The sequence below is a fragment of the Podarcis filfolensis genome (assembly GCF_964270895.1).
Source record: "Podarcis filfolensis genome assembly, chromosome: 2".
Taxonomy (NCBI): domain Eukaryota; kingdom Metazoa; phylum Chordata; class Lepidosauria; order Squamata; family Lacertidae; genus Podarcis; species Podarcis filfolensis.
This window is the reverse complement of record NC_139605.1, coordinates 90,798,494-90,816,542: the sequence shown is the minus strand read 5'-3', so window position 1 is coordinate 90,816,542 and position 18,049 is coordinate 90,798,494. Positions and strand designations below refer to the sequence as shown.

The window sequence follows — 18,049 nt, the reverse complement described above, 5'->3', positions numbered from 1 at the left end:
AATGTAGATGTACAACTTGAGTATTTTCTTTTATAACCAGTTGCGGTCATGTTAATTACACCAACACATTTTCATGTGTGACAAAAGATGTAGCTGTAGGGTGTGTAGTGGAGTCTCTGATAGAACTAGGTGTTAACAAGAGACATGGAACTCTAGTAACAGTGTGCTTTCTCTCTCTCTCTCTCTCTCTCTCGCTCTCTCTCTCTCTGTGCTAACCAGTGGCGTAGCGTGGGTTGTCAGCACCCGGGGCAAGGCAAGTAATTTGCGCCCCCTAACCCGTGGATTTGCGCCCCCTAACCCGTGGATTTGCCCTAACCCCCAGATGTTGCGCCCGGTGCGGCCGGCCCCCCCTGCACCCCCCACGCTACGCCACTGGTGCTAACAAAACGTACTGTATTTTTCCGTGTATAAGACTAGGGTTTTTCCCTAAAAAATAATGTCAAAAATTAGGGGGCGTCTTCTATACGGGGCCATCTCCCCCATTTTCTTAAATCTGAGCCCCCCCCCAAATAGGGGTGTCTTATACATGGAGGCATCTTATAGAAGGAAAAATATGGTATATTACACTGTATTTTTTTTTCTATACAGGGCTCACCCACACTTCCTTCTTTGCCATGCTTTCTAGGCTAAAGTCCAGACTTTCCAGATCCAGAATTTCCAAGCTGTTTTACCTCCTTCCACTGCTTTCCCCTGGAAAACCGGCATATTTTTCTGCTGAATCCAAGCAAATGTTTGCTCCGATTCAGTGGTAAAACCCGGGTCTCCCCGGGCAAACAGTAGGACCAAAACAAGTGCTCAGACGTGGGCCTGGAAATCCTAGATCTGTGCCTACAGTAGAAAACACAGCACAAAAGGAAATGTGGATGAACCCACAGAGTGGGAGAAATGCATGGCATGACGGCATCATCTCCTGTGCTGTTATTTTTAAAAACTATTGAGAAGTGAGCTCCAGGTCTCTTGAAAAGCCTAGTTTCCGCCCTTTATAGCTTGCTGATATAAAACTATGTAATACAGAGGGTGGGATGTGGGTGGTGCTGTGGGTTAAACCATAGAGCTTAGGACTTGCCGATCAGAAGGTCGGTGGTTCGAATTCCCACGACGGGGTGAGCTCCCGTTGCTTGGTCCCTGCTCCTGCCAACCTAGCAGTTCAAAAGCACATCAAAGTGCAAGTAGATAAATAGGTACCGCTCCGGAAGGAAGGTAAACGGCGTTTCCGTGTGCTGCTCTGGTTCACCAGAAGGAGCTTAGTCACGCTGGCCACATGACCCAGAAGCTGTACGCCGGCTCCCTCAGCCAATAAAGCGAGATGAGTGCCGCAACCCCAGAGTCGGTCACCACTGGACCTAATGGTCAGGGGTCCCTTTACCTTTAATACAGAGGGTGCTTACAGATTCCTAATGTTCTTGTGTGGTTTTTTTTTTTCTTCCTTTCCCCAAACAGCTCTGGGTCATGCCAGCATTTGGAGCCCGGCCACAGTTTGACAACAAAACAGAGCTCGCGTTCTACGGTTATCCCATGTGGGCTGCCATTGTGGACATCTGCTTGCCATTTGGCATCTTCTACAGAATGCATGCAGTGGCCAGCCTACTGGAAGTCTACATCATGTCTTAATCGGAACAATGAAGAGTTTCTTATAAGGACCTACGTTATCATGCCCCTCCCAGGACTGGATGATGCACTTAATTGGGGGGGGGGGAGGTTGAGTTTCACTTTGATGTCAGACCCTGGTGATTGGTGGGCTGGCAATAGCCCACATGTACCCTAGGGATTTTGTTTGTTTCTTTGTTTTCCCGTGTGTGTTTTGTCGTTCTATTTAAGTGCCTCCTTTTCTTCATCCTACTAAGGGTTGTTCATCTTTGATTACTTTTCTCCCCCCACCCCCCCCCACCACAAAATGCTGACATGGACTGTTTGTAGCCTGAGGCTAATTCCTGGTCACTTTAAGGCCTGTTCAGTCAACCAGTCTAGGGAAGGTCAGTTTGAAAGAAGAATCAAGTGAATGTTAAAGCCAGTTAAACACTCCGCAGTCGTTTGGATGCCTTTGTAGGTTCCTGTTGTCCCCCCTCCACGGAGACTAAATCCAGCGGTTATTAACGGCCTTGGGGAGTATGACCCTGTTGGAACTCACACGATAAGTATAAGGCTGAAGTCCCAGAGGTTTCAGTGAAACTTACTTGCTGTCCTGAATCAGGGCCTGCAGCGTGCCAGAGTGTAGGGTTGTGCTTTCAAAAGGGTATTGAGATATGTTAGTTTTTAAAGGTAGCTTAATAATTTTTTTAACGAGTCTATTTTTATATGAAAAAATATTTATTGATTTTCATTCTGGTAGCACACACACAAACATATATGAGTGAATAGGGGCATTGAGGCAATCACCATTGAACTCAATACAATGGCAGCGCCTAAAGTGCAGGCATGCCCAAAAAGGTCAGAGCCTCTTCCTCAGCTCAGATGTTGTAGGAAGCGGGGTGTTCGTTGTTACCCTTGCTTGGCCTTCAAAGTTGACTGAAAATTATTGGGTGAGGTGTCTGCAAATGTGTCCTACATACGGTGGGATTTGATGGCTTTTCCACCATCATCAGCTTTTAGTCCAGCCTTCCAAACCTAGAGGCCTCTGGATTTATTTTATTTTTTACTACTATTCCCATCACCCCTTGCCATTGTCTAGTCTGGATGGGGCTGGTGGGAATTGTAGTCCAAGACATCTGGAGTGCATCGGGTTTTGGAAGGCTGTTTAAATCCAATGCAAAGCTTTGGAAAGCCTAACCTGCTCAAGATGCTCTTCCATATTGGCTAGGGCCATCATATATGTTACAAATCCTTCATAGACACTATACAGGGAATATTCTTTCAATGGAAAGTCTTGAGGCTCATTCAGTTAGAATATCCCTGCTCTTTTTCGGTTGTTATTCAAGCATCCCCGCCCCCATGAATTTTGAATGACTGTCAACATGTAAGCAGCCTAGATAGACACTCGTACACTTGTCGTTAAAATTTAGCCCATCTAAATCTATGCCATGGTTTAGTGACGTTCTTCCACTGGAAGCCACAGCTGCAACATTAAGATGGAGAGTAGAGGTGATGGTTCCGTCAGCTGATTCCATTCCCCCCAAATGTTTGTAGATCCAGATTTACTAGGTACACACCTACATGCACTGCCAGGATTTTAAAAAAACCATGAAACTGTATTCACAATGGAAAGAAATGTCTTTTGCTGCTTAAAACATGGAGGGCGGGTGCTGAAAAATCTAAAATGTACAAATAAATGAAAATCATGTTTGATTTGGGTGAGTTTATTCTCTTCTTTTGATATGCCTTAAGGATCAATGCAGAGGGAGAAGGTTGGGTTGGGGTTTGAGCTTATTTACTGTGTCAGATACTTAAAGTCATTTAGAAGTTTGGAGTCTACATTTCCATGGATACAGTTGGGGGAAAGAAACATTTTTGTGCAGTAGTAAAAATATTTTAGCTAGAATCCTAAGAGTCAGCATAAGTTAATGGAAGTAAGGTAGGGATTTACATGCCCTCCAAAACCTCTCTTAGGTTTCAGATATGGGGCTATGTGGGGCTGTGTTCACATTCCCGTTTAATGTGCACTCACTTTGTTTGGAGTGCTGGGATTTTAATCCATGTTCACACTACATTACCCATCATGCATATGGATCCTGTACTTCATTATGAGAGCCCGTTGTTTAATGCATTGTTTCTCAAACCAGTTTCACACTGATTGGAACCATTAAGCCACTCCTAATTCGCCTTTAGTCAAGGTGTGAACAGTCTTGCACAGGTTAAAGGCATCCCGTCCTATCAAGGGGAAAGCACCTTCACTGCACTTTAAGGTGCTAATGTGAACACACCCTAGGATAGGGCATTGAGGCTGCTGAGAAGAAATCACCAAAACAGCTTCGCAGCCCCTCAAAAATCCATGCCCAGGGCCATGGTCCCTTTGCCCTGTCCCATGCTACGCCCCTGGCCCCTGCAGACATACATAGCCATGGGCAGTGTGAACCGTAGTTCATTATCTAAATCTTGGTTATATTTTCAAATAGACAATGAAACCCGATTTTGTTTTCTGAAGTTAACCCCTGCTTCCCTCAAGCATCTGTAAAGAGACAACCGAGTTGCATTTGGCTGGCATGCAGGAGAGAGCATTCTGTAGAGTTTCACCTAGATTTTGGAATTTCCTTCTGAGGGAGGCCTGCGTAGCCTCATGCCTTGCGGCCCTCTCTCAGCTTGCGAAGATTGGTCTCTTTCACCTCCTGAATTCTACCTGCCCAGTTACTGTGTAATTTTTATTGGCTGTCTTCTTTTGATCTCTGAAGTCTTTTTTTAAATCAAGCATTTTTACAAATATCTATTGTTTACCTCATAGTGAGAGTTTCAATGGAAAGATGGGGAGTAAGAGTTTAGAAAAAGAACTAAGCAGGTGGTTTTTAAAGGACACAGTTAAACACACTGTTTGCTGATGGTCCTTACGTGCCATTTTGTTTGCAGGAGGCGCTAGCGCAGTGTTTGCCAACCTGGTGCCTTCCAGATGTTTTTGACCAAAAAACCCCCACTAGTGCCAGCAAGAGCAGTCAATTCTAGTCCAAAACCTCCGGAGAGTGGCATCATGTTTGCAGAGGCTGCCCTTGTGTAGCTGCTAGTAGTGTTCTGTGTACATTTCAGGGCTGCTCTCAGCCTATAAATTTTTCAAGATCCAACAGACAGGCCATTTCCCTTTGCCCTGCCATGAATTTTACCTAAGAAGAGCATCTCAAATAGTTCCTTTGTGGCACACTGCTATCCACAGGCACACTTGGGTGGTATTATTTCAGAAGCATTCACAACACCTTTTCATTTGGGCTAACATGTCGCATTTGGGCTTTGCAAGTTGTGAGATATTTAGTGGTGCCAGCAGCAGCTAATTTAATGCCCACCCATTGGTATGAAGCTGTAACCAAGGTGTATTCATTCCTGCCTCAGTTTATGGGCAAATGAGTGGGGGCCTAGGAGCTGGCAGGGGAGCAGCTCATGTCTACACAAACACAAATACAGTGGTACCTCGGGTTACATACACTTCAGGTTACAGACTCCGCTAACCCAGAAATAGTACCTCGGGTTAAGAACTTTACCTCAGGATGAGAACAGAAATTGCGCAGTGGCAGCGGGAGGCCCCATTAGTAAGTGGTACCCCAGGTTAAGAACAGTTTCAGGTTAAGAACAGACCTCCAGAACGAATTAAGTTTTTAACCCGAGGTACCACTCTACATTTATGCTTACAGAAAGGTCCCACACGACCAGCTCTACCATTAGGTAACATGAGGTGGCTCTCAGGTCCCTAATTTTGGATTGCCACAAAAGGACAACAAATTGTAAGAAGTTTAACTGCATTGTTATATGTATACTGCCAGAGAGAGGTACGTTTGAACTTTTTTTGCCTCAGATGCCAAAATAACTTAGCCAGTCTTGGGTACCTAACTTTTGGGGTCGGTGTGGGGAGTGACATTTGTTGTTCTGCTTCAGGCCAGCCCTGCAGAAAAGTTGGCGTGTTGTAAATGCAGCAGGTGTGTTAAGCGGCCTCATTAGTCGTTGGTGACTGAACCAAGGCCAACACAAAAGCCAAGACTTTTCACTGTCTAATTACTTAACAATGGCTCTAATCTTGTTAATGGGCAATGATAAGAAAGCTCTCATACTTTAGCTGCTCATGATGTGTCAGCGTTGTTAGACAACATAAGAACTGCACAAGCTGTCTTCCCCAAGTTCTTCACTCTGAGAGGGTGCAGCATGTGTGCGTTTGCTTTATGTTTCAGTCGCAGAAGAAGATGCAGCAGCCTCAGGGGTCTTGCAGTTGCAATTGCCCAGCAAACAGGTGCAAGAAGGCCAGCGTGCTTGGGAAAATGAGAGGCAAATGCTCACCACTGTGCTGTGTGCCACCCTTAGCAATATGACCATGTTTGGGGGGGGGGTGTCTCAAAGATGTCGCCGATTTCTGCTACCTAACAGTGTCTGCCAGGACTTACCTTTGAACGAGGCTTGAACCAGGCAGCTCCTGGGCTGGAGTCTCTTTGGTCCCCAACGTGGCTTTTGAAACCATTTTTTAAAACAATGTTGCTATCAAATAAAGACAATATTAACAGAATTACAAAGGAGAGCATAAGCGGTAGTGTCGTAATATAGCAAAATCCAGTCAAACTAAAACTGCTAAAACATGGGTGAGGAATCTCAGACCCAAGGACCACATGTAGCCCTCAAACCCTCCCATTCCCAAGTCACACCCCTCTCTGGTGCTGTCCTGTGTCCTCCTCAAATGCAATAATACTAGTACTAATAACAACAAACAACAACAACAACAATAGTATTTGTATCCCGCCCATCTGACCAGGTTGCCCCAGTCACTCTGGGAGGCTTCCAACACATATAAAAACAAAATAAAACGTTAAACCCTAAAAAGTTTCCCTATATGGGGCAGTCTTCAGATGTCTTCTAAAGGTTATATAGTTACTCATCTCCTTGTCATCTGATGGAAGGGCATTCCACAGGGAGGGTGCCACTACCCAGAAGGCCCTCTGCTGCTTCTCTGTAGCTTCCCCCTGCTCATGCTAAAACTTGGTTAAACAAAACGACTTTCACTTAGTGCTTAAAGAAAATAAACACAAACATAAATGTATTTAGGGACCTAACCAGATAACCATCGCTGACAAAGCTCCGCCCCTGGTCACCACCCAAATCACCTCCAAAGCTGCAGACTATTGATTCTAAGAACTGGGGGGGGGGGAGTTTTCTGCAAACAGACAAAAACCCACCACAGAAAAGGTGATTTCATTGACAAAACATCATTGGGGCATTTATCTGTGGGTGAGAGCAGCTTGAAGCGATGCATACTGGAGTGTCCTATGCGTATTATATTCTGTAATACGATAGCATCTATGCAACCCGCTTGAACAAATCTTGATGCTTTACATAAACTTCCTATGACCTGATTGTTTATTGACAAATTGCTGTGTGCAAGCAGGCAAAGACTCCACCCGCATGTAACCTTCAGCTTCTCCCTTTTCAATCCTGCTCTGGTCCTGGGAGACAGTGGAGCAGCAGACATTGGGGGCAGGAGGTGTGGAAGGCCTTGACTCTACAGCAGCCTGACCTCCCTCTCCCACCTCCTGCACCTGATCTTTACTCCCCTATCCTGCCGCTTCTCCTGCCTCTGACTCCCAACATCTCCTGGCTGTTACAGATTCCCCCCAGGTCATGGATCCCTTCTTCCAAACCAGCCTCCAACTCCCCTGCTCCCAACGCCCACTTATCAGTATCCAGCCACCCCTCTGCGGTGCCCAGCCATTCCCTGGCCTACAATACTGCTTAAAATGCATACTGCAGATGGAGCTTCAGCCTTCATAACAAGGACGCTCTGCTAGGACATTGGGAGAGCACCTACCACTGCCTCCTTCCCCTCCTGTCCCAATGCATGTCAAGAAATCAAACCCTGATTGATCCTTGCTCCATCTTTGCCAATAGCCATGTCTTATGGTGATACCTTCCTTAATCTAATTGCAAATCTTCCATTGTTCTGGTCAAGCAACCTTTCCTCAAAGGGATTACAGTGGTACCTTGGGTTAAGTACTTAATTTGTTCCAGAGGTCCATTCTTAACCTGAAACTGTTCTTAACCTGAAGCACCACTTTAGCTAATGGGGCCTCCCGCTGCTGCCGTGCCGCCGGAGCACGATTTCTGTTCTCATCCTGAAGCAAAGTTCTTAACCCGAGGTACTATTTCTGGGTTAGCAGAGTCTGTAACCTGAAGCGTATGTAACCCGAGGTACCACTGTACAGAAAATAAACAAGAGTCCAAGATGACAAAGGGAGAGCTTCTGAACCTCTGAAGAACATGGGCCAGAAATTCAGATCATGTAGCAGTCCGCAGCGATTAAACTTCAGGCGATCCAGTTAGCCTAGAACGGGCCCATTTCTCGCACCCTGGATTCCTCTCAAATTGCAGCCTCGGCGGCATTAGTCATGGAGCTCTGTGGTTTTGCACTCGGCACATACTGTGCTGCAGACTTAAACTGTTGACGTGAGCTGACCAGGCAGGTGTACATGAGGGTGGCTGGATCCCATTGGTTGGACTCTCCAGCTCTAATGAACCTCTCAGCCTGGTAATTAATATAATGACACGACTATCCCCAAAGTAAACAAGGGGAAAAAATCAATGCAAACTACACTTTTTATTGGCAGCTAGGCTTGCCTGTGACTATTTCTCAGTCCTTCTGAGAGGAAAGGGCTTCACAGCCCCGGAGAGGGAATGCCTTTTACTACTACTACTACTTGTTTCTAGTTATGTTTCCCTGGAAGATGTAGGATAAGACAGTTTCCCACTATTCCAGTTTTCCTGCTGAAGCTGCCAGTGATCAAGTGCGAGGTAAGAAGTGTGAAGTCACACTCCTTAAACTGCATTTTCTAGATCTTCCCTTCTTCGCTGGGGATTTGATTTAGGGTTGATCAGGGATCCCAGAAACATTGTGGCTCTGGGGGCTTGGTGACAAGAAGATGGATGCATTTTAAACATTCCTTTTGAAATATAATTGGACGGTTTCCAATGAGGACACATTAAACCGATAAAACCCGTCATGGTGTGTTTAAGTCGGAAAATAATGGCAGCATGTTAAATGACCAATTCTAATTTGTTTTTAAGGATTTGGGGTTTAAGAGAAACAGGAAACCAGGGGGGGAGAGATTTCACAGAGGATAGAATTCATTTACCTTTCATAGTCACAAAGAATAAGAAAAGCTGTGCCTGCAAATCATAATCTAGAAGATTGCCTCTGAGGAAGTACGGTAGTTCTAAGGTTGCCCCTGAGGAAATAGTTCTCAGGATCAAAGAGGTTTCCCACATCTGGTATAGACAATGCCGAGGGAGGTAGACGGCTGATCTTAGCGTTAGACAGTTTCATACGAAGCACCCCGAACCTATCCCACTAGCATCTGCAGCTTCCTTTGGAGTAAAGACTTGGTCAAGTCTAGTCCAACAACCACCTCTTGGTCCTGCACTTATGGTGTCAATGACCCAACCTTTGTTAAATGTCTAGGTGGTTTAAAAGCAAACTCTTCCTACCCAGCAGCCAAAGCATCATCCAGCCATGGATATCAAAGCAACAGCGCATCAGAGACACCATCCCCAGGAAGGTGGAGAAGATGAGACTGCTTCCCCCAACCCAGAGGGCTGGAAGATCAACTACGAGAAGTCGTGGCTACACCGCCATTGCTCTTCCTTGCTCCTCCGCGACAAGCAGGCCCAGAAGGCTGGGCGGCTTTTCTCAGGACTGATGGCCATGAACGTGGTGTTCCTGGGCAGTGCCTTCATCTGCAGCATGATTTTCAACAAGGTGGTCATTACGCTGGAAGACGTCTGGATCTTCCTCTCCATCCTCAAGGTCCTGGCCTTAGGCTGGATGGCAAGCTATTTATTGTTCACCAGGAGGAAGCCACACGCTATCTTGTACCGGGATGCCCATGCAGGGCCCATGTGGGTTAAAGGTAAGCAGTGCTGCCACCATCTCCAATGTCCTGACAATGTGTCAGTTCTAGAGTACTTCGCATACCAGGATCCAAGCATAGCTCCTGGGGCACCTAGCTGGTTAATAGGCCCAAGTACCTGTTTTCACATCTTGGGGAAAACCTTAATGGTGGGCTATGGAAGCTCTAGAAGAGATGGTTCACTAATTGTTTTTAGGCAGCCTAAGAAGTACAGATTAAAAAAAAGACACATACTACAAACTCTGGGGACATTCGCACACCTTGTTGGTGCATTCCCTTTTGCACTGTGCTTGGTTTTTTTAAAGGTGCTTTTATTTAATACCAGGGGTGGGAGATCTCAGGTTCAAAGCCAAATGTGGCCCTCCCTGTCCTTCTGTCTGGCCCTTGGAACTCTCCCCAGGTCACACACTACAAGTGGTTTTTTCCTGGCTGCAATGCATCCTTTAACTCTGCTCATGTCTACCTCCTAACTCGACAAGCAAGGGAGAGGAATTATGTGTATAGAAAGCAGCTACCTGTACAAAGGTAAAATCTGCGTTCAATGCTCCACCCACTTTTGCCTCGGTCCCCCACCCACCACTGGTTGCCCAGAAGGGAATGCGGTGCTCAGGCTGAAACAGGACCCCCACCTCGCAGGTTGACTGTTCTTATTAGATTGCTCTTAACAAAACATGGTTGGTTTGTGTGTTCATACAGGTTCTCTAATCCTGTTTGGTGCTTGCAGTGTCCTCCTGCACATGTTCCGGATTGGGTACAACATTATCCATATTCAGTGTAAATCCCAGGTGGCCCTTTTGTTCCCATCCATAGGAATCCTCTTCATCTGCATTCAGGTATTAGCTCCTGCTTTTGCTACAGCCCAGCCTCTTCGCTAACAAAAGAGCTCACTTTTATCATTGGTATCAAAAGTATATATACACATTATTGTATAAACACAATGATATTATATGCTGCCATTCTAAGAGTTGTGTGTGTGTGTGTGTGTGTGTGTGTGTGTGTGTGTGTGTGCGTGTGTGCGTGTGTGCGCGCACACACACACACACACACACACACAAACACACACACACACACACACACACAGAGGTTTGCTTGCCTTCAACTCCTGAGTTTTCTCCCAGACCTTCAGATTTGCAGGAGCGGGGGGGAAACCCGCTGCCATTTCTCCCATTTCCATCTAGTCCCTTTCACATTTTATCTGCTGCAGCAAACAGGAGACTTCCAAAGTGGGAAGAGGGCAGACAGGCAAAACACAAAGTTGCAAAGTTACAACACACAGGGAGGGAAGGGAAAACCACAAAAGTGCCCTTCAAAACTGCAGTTTTATATTAAGTACTAGCAGCCTTGTACCTGACATTGCTTGGTACTTCTAAGTAACAGACAAAAATTGGAGCAGTTCGAAAATTATCCACATATAGACAAAAACTTGCTCCTAGATCTCAGGACCCATAGTGTAGAATTTGGTTACATCTCAGGAGATGTTCAAATGCTAACAAGGTTACATTCAAGTATCTGTAGCCGAACACAGAACAAATGGCCCACTCCCTCCCAGTGGCATAGCTTGAATTGCCAGTGCCCAGGGCAAGGAAAGTATTGTGCCCCAATTACCTGTACAAAAATACAAGCAACATGCTTAATTTATCTAACAAGATTTACTGTATTTTTCTGTTTATGACTAGGTTTTTTTAACCAAAAAATTAGGTTAAAAATTGGGGCTCATCTTATACATGGGTAGTGCTGAGGGGTGTTTTACTTAATTTGGAGTCCCCCAAAGTAGGGGGCGTCTTATACATGGGGATGGAAAAATACGGTATATACTGCTTGATTGTAAGAAAGCCTTTAAGTGGTTTTTACATGTTGGCTATCTGTACAAAACTGTTTTCATTCTTGCTGCAACACTAATTTTCCTCTCTGCATTGATTTCAGACTTACTTTATATGGTGCCATGCAAAGGACTGCACCCAGGTTCACCACAACTTCACCAGGTAGGAAAACAGAAGCAGCATGAAACCTTTACAAATCGTAATGGTGAAACGGGAGCAGTGGGGGCTCACTTCATAACAGAGGCAAAGAACCTGTGGCCTATCAGGTGTTATGGCCCCAACTCTCATCAGCACCAACAGCCAACAAGGCCAATGGTCAGGGATGATGTGAGTTGAGAGAACAGCATCTCATAGGGCCACCAATTCCCCACCCTTAACAAAATTAAGTACTTTGTCACACAACACATAGCTAAACTATGGGATTTGCTCCTTTTGGTAGCAATGGCCACCAACTGAGATGGTTTCAAAAGAGGATTAGACCAATTCGTGGACAATAAGTGGCCACTAGCCGCAATGGCTGTATTCTACCTCTACCATTAGAGTAGGCCTCTGAATACCAGTTGCCGGGAATCGCAAGTGGGGAGACTGACACTCAAGTCCTGCTTTGGGGCAACTGGTATTCAATAAGCTTCTGGCTGGCCCTTGTGAGAATAGAGTGCTGGACCAAATAGGTCACTGGCCTGATCCAACAGGCTTTTGCTATGCAGAATCTAACACTAGTTATATAAGATTGCATCCAGTTGTTGCCCTACTAAGGGTAGACCCACAGCAGTTAACAGGCATAACTAAGGGTTGGTCATTTCAATGGGTCTACGTTGAGTAGGGGGACGTGGGTGGCGCTGTGGGTTAAACCACAGAGCCTAGGACTTGCTGATCAGAAGCTTGGCGGTTCGAATCCCTGCAACGGGGTGAGCTCCCGTTGCTCGGTCCCTGCTCCTGCCAACCTAGCAGTTTGAAAGCAAGTAAAAGTGCAAATAGATAAATAGGTACCCCTCCGGTGGGAAGGTAAACGGCGTTTCCGTGCGCTGCTCTGGTTCTCCAGAAGCGGCTTAGTCATGCTGGCCACATGACCCGGAAGCTGTACGCCAGCTCCCTCAGCCAATAAAGTGAGATGAGCGCCGTAACCCAGAGTCGGTCACGACTGGACCTAATGGTCAGGGGTCCCTTTACCTTTATGTTGAGTAGAACTTAGTTGTCTGCAGCCCAAACTGTATTTACTGAAGTTTTATGATCAGAAGTTGATTCAAGGAAATGGCATTAAGGTGTTTAGGTTGTTTCTCTTGGGATAGCCCTCCTCTCCCTCGCCTACTCATTCTCTCACTCACAAACACCTTTTACATTCAAAGTTTATTCTGCAGCTTTGCAGGCTAGGTAGGAACCTTTTTCATTAATGAAAGAGGAAGCCCTCAGGGTGCTGATCTCTGCTCCCGATGCCAGACTCCACAACTGGAACAGGATCATGGAGCTGGATTGCGTTAGCCACACAACTAAGGACTTTCACACAGCCGTTTGTCCTGCCAATTTTCCCCAGGTAAACTCTGCTCTTTACCACTGAATCAGAGAAAACATCAATTGGTCTTTCCACAGATTGAAGTTTGCTCCGATTCAGCCATAGAGAGCGGGTTTTCCTGGGAAAAGCCAAAATCCATTGGACCTGTGCTATCTGGGCATGGGACAAGCGAGAGTGTGGATGAGCCCTTAACTTTGCTATGTTAACTCAAACACGGAAAGGTCAGTCAAGTTCCCCATTCAGTTACCAACAAGAGAACTGAATACCAGTACTGTGAGAACAGGTAGAATACAGCTTCATTAATAAAAGACCGATGTCAAAAGACTATAAATATGTGTTTCTTTTTTGACAGATGTGGGCTAATGCTGACCTTAGCCATTAACCTCTTGCTGTGGCTCTTAGCAGTGACCGATGACTCAGTTCACAAGGAAATTGAATCAGAACAAAACAATACCATGCAGAGATATGAAGGCAAGGTTCATTATCTATTTTATTTTATTTTAAAGTGGGCAAGAGATCCAAAAACAAGATACATTCTTCATCTTCTTAAAAAGGGTAGAGTAGGAAAATGGGGAACATGCCAGGTGAGCAGAAAGCTTTGCACATTTCCACACAGAAAAACTGTGATTGTGAAGACATCACATGCAATAAGATGCTAACTTAGGTTATGAACTCTATTGATAGCTTAGGTGATTGGAAAGCAGAGTGGGTTATTTGCTCACTGAAATTAAGTGAGCCCTGATGGATCATTTATAGTCCAGCATCCTGTTTTCAACATAGCCAAGCCCAAAAGCAGAACACGAATATGACAATACAAATGGTTTTCTATATGCAAAACCATTTTGGGGGTGGAGAGGTCCTGCTTCTTGTAGACCAGTGATGGCCAAACTTGGCCCTCCAGCTGTTTTGGGACTACAATTCCCATCATCCCTGACCACTGGTCCTGTTAGCTAGGGATGATGGTAGTTGTAGTTCCAAAACAGCTGGAGGGCCAAGTTTGGCCATGCCTGTTGTAGACCTATATGAGGAATAGAATGTAGGGATGATCGCGGAGTGGGGAGTGGGGTCCGGAGGGAGCACACTCCCCACCCGCAGGCAGCCTCAGCCTGCCTGCACGTGTGACCTTGGGGTGCGGAGCACATACACCCCTCACAGACAAAGCCACGGCTGTCTGAACATGGTTGCCTCTGTCTAACCTTTTGCGGTCTCAGTAGTCTGTGGTGTCCTGTCTGTAACCTTTGTTTCTGAGACCTTTTGTCTCCTTCGTCATACACTGTGCAAGGGGAAAATGACGCGGTGGAAACAGGTGCCAAAATACCTTTGTACCACCCCACGATCTCAGGACCGGAAGATGTGTAAAGGTCACAGCCCAAAATGTATCTGCTTGGTTTGCATATTTGTCTCAATAAAAGGAGGCTCTACAGGGCTGGCCGGCAGCTTGCATGCAGCTCACCTGTACACAGCTCACCTGCATTATCAACTCCTGCCTTACGTCCATCACTTCAATAGAAACCCAGTCAATCTGATGCCTCCTTTCCCAACTGTATTGCAGAATTTAGAGTTCCAGTCCTGTACCTCGATAAGTAGGAGAGAGGGGAGAATGGTCCAACAGTAGTACCGTGATTGGTGGCTCCAGATATGTCCAGTTTCCTTGTAATGTGACAAACTGTAGTCTAATCACTGGATTACTTGGTCTGTGCCTGTCCTGATAACTTAAAATGCCAATATTAAACAGACAAGATCAAAAAACACACAGAGCTGCAATCAGGCGTAATTCACAAGGAGCCAAGAACAGAAATAAAGTCATGTGCCTTTCAAAAAGAAATGTGTGCCAATACTGATGGGTTAAGACAGTAATGCCCCATGCAGGTTGAGTATCAGCATTTGATTCCAGCACCTTTTCATGTGCAAACTTCATAGAAGTCTTCTAATTCTCCCCATCTTATTCCAGGCAATGGGACCAGCTCCTGCAGGTGCTCCAACAAAACAGGCTGCAAGGTCTTCCAGAATGGCTATATTTTGCTGTACCCCTTCAACACGGAATACTGCCTGATCTGCTGCTCCATGCTTTATGTCATGTGGAAGAACGTGGGCCGGCGCATAGCTCAGCACCATAGTACTTGTGCCAAGCCCAGATTCAAACCCCATGGGGTCATTTTCGGGCCGCTGCTGGGCATCTTCGCAGTGATCGCTGGCATCTGCATTTTCATGATGTATCAGGTCCAAGCCACCAGCTCCTCCCCGAGCCATCAAGCATTCATTCTCTATTATTCCTACTACATCGTTTTGTTGCCTGTGATGACACTAGGAGCCTTAATTGGAACCATCACCCATGGCTTAGAAGAGAGGGAGCTGGACACGCTAAAAAACCCAACACGAAGCCTCGATGTGATATTGCTCATGGGAGCAGCCTTAGGCCAGATCGGCATCTCTTACTTTTCCATTGTGGCCATTGTGGCCACAGACCCAACGGATTTGTTGAACAGCATCATCCTAGCCTATTCGGTGAGCCTCATCATTCAGCACATCACCCAGAACATCTTCATTATTGAGGGGCTCCATAGACAGCCACTGCCGGCAAATGAAGGTCGCAGCCAGGCTGAACATTCCAGGAATGGCTCTACCTCAACCCAGAGCCCACTCAGTGAAGAAATGATTGCATCATCTGACTGTCAAGAACCTGTCTCATCCACAGCCAACAAGGAGGCAGATCCCAATGAAGGGGAGAAATGTGAACATGCTAGTGTCCCAAAAGTTTGCAACCCAGAGAGAAGGCAGGACATCCGCAAAGCTTCACAGACCTACATCCAGACCTACAGCCATTTGAACTGGAAGAGGAAAGCTCTGAAAGAGATCTCTAGCTTCTTGATCATGTGCAACATCATAGTAAGTGCTTGACTTCAGTGCATATAGAAAACTGAGGTGCGGATTGTAGTGAAGAGCCCCAAAGCCTGCCCAGGAACACGAGTAGCTCCCATCTCTACTTGAGGTATACTGCCACCAGCCCTCACTTTTCCCTCTTACTTTGAGACAAAGACAATTCTCAAAGCTACAAGCAGTTAATATTAGTTAGGGCAGAGTTTGCCAACACACCATCTGTGAGCACCACTGTGCTTGTTAGTACCTCCCAGGGCACCCATGAAACATCTCTTCTAAAATCTGCAATGCATGAGAACACGGTTTGCTCATCCTTAATATAAGGGTCAGGGCAGCACTTTTTTTTCAGCTGGAGCTCAGCTCTGGCACCTCTCAGGTGGGCGTCATTGCCATTCTAAGAGAACGAGGGAGAAGTTCATGGTGAGGTCCGGCATCTCTTTCTAGGAAAAACAGTACTTGGCGGGGGGGGGGGGGCAAGAAAACAAGAGGATTGATAGACCTTTGTATATGGGATCACACTAGCAGCCGGAGACAACCCTGGCACATAGAACCAAGGTTGCTTTGATTTTCAGGTCACTGGAAAAGGAGGAACAGGAAGTGAGGGCCTAAATCAAAGGCAAAAAATACCTTGAGGTATCTCTATATTAACTGTCCCCCTTCCCTGAGCTTCGACTGACAAACATTCTCTGGTTTTTGCTCTATTCACACCCCTTTTCAGTTATGGATCATGCCATCATTTGGAGCGCATCCGGTGTTCGAGAATGGAATAGAGAAATCATTTTATGGCTACTCTACCTGGTTTGTTATTGTCAATTTCGGGCTTCCCTTGGGTGTGTTCTACAGGATGCATTCCGTTGGCGATCTTCTGGAGGTGTACCGATCTGCTTGAACTCAACTCAAGCCTTCATACATGGACAGCAGAGTGAAAACTTCACTGAAATATTTATGGAAGCCAGTGACTGTTATGAGAATATGACATTAAAAAGTGGAAATTGTGGCTACAGTTTGAACAGTTTACGAAACTGGGGTGGGGGAATCAAAGTAAATTTAACCTTCTTGGTACATAGCCTACTATGTCATGGGAGAATGCACATCCCATAACAGATTATTATAGAACTGACACATTCTGTGTACATTATAACCTCTAATTACAATTATGCTAGTAAGGTAAAGGGACCCCTGACCACAAGGTCAAGTCGTGACCAGTGCTCATCTCGGTTTATTGGCCGAGGGAGCCGGCGTACAGCTTCTGGGTCATGTGGCCAGCATGACTAAGCCGCTTCTGGCAAACCAGAGCAGCGCACGTAAACACCATTTACCTTCCCGCCAAAGCGGTACCTATGTATCTACTTGCACTTTGACGTGCTTTCGAACTGCTAGGTTGGCAGGAGCAGGGACCGAGCAACAGGAGCTCACCCCGTCGCAGGGATTCGAACCATCAAACTTCTGATTGGCAAGTCCTAGGCTCTGTGGTTTAACCCACAGTGCCACCCGCGTCCCTACAATTATGCTAAACAACCATTAATGAGAAACACAAGACTTGGAAGATGTGGGAACTGAGCTGGGCCCAACAATCCCTTGGGCAAAACCGTCACCTTCCATGAATATGTCAATCCTTTGGGGTGCAAGAACCAGCCTTCAGAGACTGAGAAGCGGGTCGCCAGAGGCATTTTGAAAAGGACACGGTAAGCGAATACTCGTGTTAACACCCATCCACATCTAAAGAGTTAACAAACCACAATGTCTGAATTTGATGCATGTCTGGCAGTTCCAGAGATGCTTCTGGAGTTTTGTCCTTCGTGTTGCTTCAATAGGCATATAGCGCATGTAGTAATGCTCAGGAAGACTGAAACATAACCTGGTATGAAGCAGAAAAGGAGCAAGAAAATCTGTAACACCAGTTTTCCAATATTGCCTTCAAAGTAACTACTGTATTTGAGCGAATGATTTGAGTTTTGATCTCTGCTGACACTGGGCTATTAAACTTTTATTGTCAGGGGTTTACAACAATTTATAGGACTTTAGGGGGTGTGGAAAGGGACAAAGGACCCTCAGGATACTCACATAGCCTCAATAGTTGTCCCATTCCCACTAGAAAGCCTTGTTTAGAGGACGTCCCCAGGACATGATGGAATAAGACAAGGAGTATAAAGTGTTCAGAATGCAATCACACGTTTTTTAAGTTAGCATGGGCCAATAGTCTAATTCTGTTTCCATGATTTATCTAGTAACACTGAACTGGGAACAGATGTGATGTATAGTTTTGAAGACATTGCATTCGATCTGTAGCAATTGTGATGGCACTGTGGCGAACCTTGAAAAGCCACATC

General features: G+C 45.8%; 3 protein-coding genes across 4 annotated transcripts in view; 2 read left to right on the top strand and 1 right to left on the bottom strand.

Annotated features, from left to right (window-relative positions):
* The window catches only part of OTOP2 (otopetrin 2), a 43,003-nt gene extending 39,721 nt beyond the window's left edge, over window positions 1–3,282 (top strand). The window contains exon 8 of the mRNA XM_083598194.1: window positions 1,441–3,282. Coding sequence (XP_083454320.1) covers window positions 1,441–1,611 — 171 coding nt within the window. The 3' untranslated portion in view covers window positions 1,612–3,282. The remainder of the gene's footprint in view (window positions 1–1,440) is intronic.
* USH1G (USH1 protein network component sans) overlaps window positions 1–6,225 on the bottom strand; it is a 29,717-nt gene extending 23,492 nt beyond the window's left edge. The window contains exon 1 of the mRNA XM_083598227.1: window positions 6,006–6,225. The gene's annotated coding sequence lies outside the window, so the exon portion shown is untranslated. The remainder of the gene's footprint in view (window positions 1–6,005) is intronic.
* Window positions 6,226–7,388: 1,163 nt separating this feature from the next.
* Window positions 7,389–16,716, top strand: OTOP3 (otopetrin 3). 2 transcript variants are annotated; one of them, XM_083598189.1, is made up of 7 exons: window positions 7,389–8,397; window positions 9,098–9,512; window positions 10,209–10,345; window positions 11,436–11,494; window positions 13,195–13,313; window positions 14,794–15,728; window positions 16,438–16,716. In XM_083598189.1, exons 2-7 carry the CDS (start codon window positions 9,116–9,118, stop codon window positions 16,606–16,608), a joined length of 1,818 nt encoding a protein of 605 aa, XP_083454315.1. In that variant the 5' UTR covers window positions 7,389–8,397; window positions 9,098–9,115; the 3' UTR covers window positions 16,609–16,716. The 2 variants fall into 2 exon arrangements, with proteins under 2 accessions (XP_083454315.1, XP_083454314.1); XM_083598188.1 differs by having other exon boundaries at window positions 7,391–8,397; window positions 9,095–9,512.
* Window positions 16,717–18,049: the final 1,333 nt, after the last annotated feature.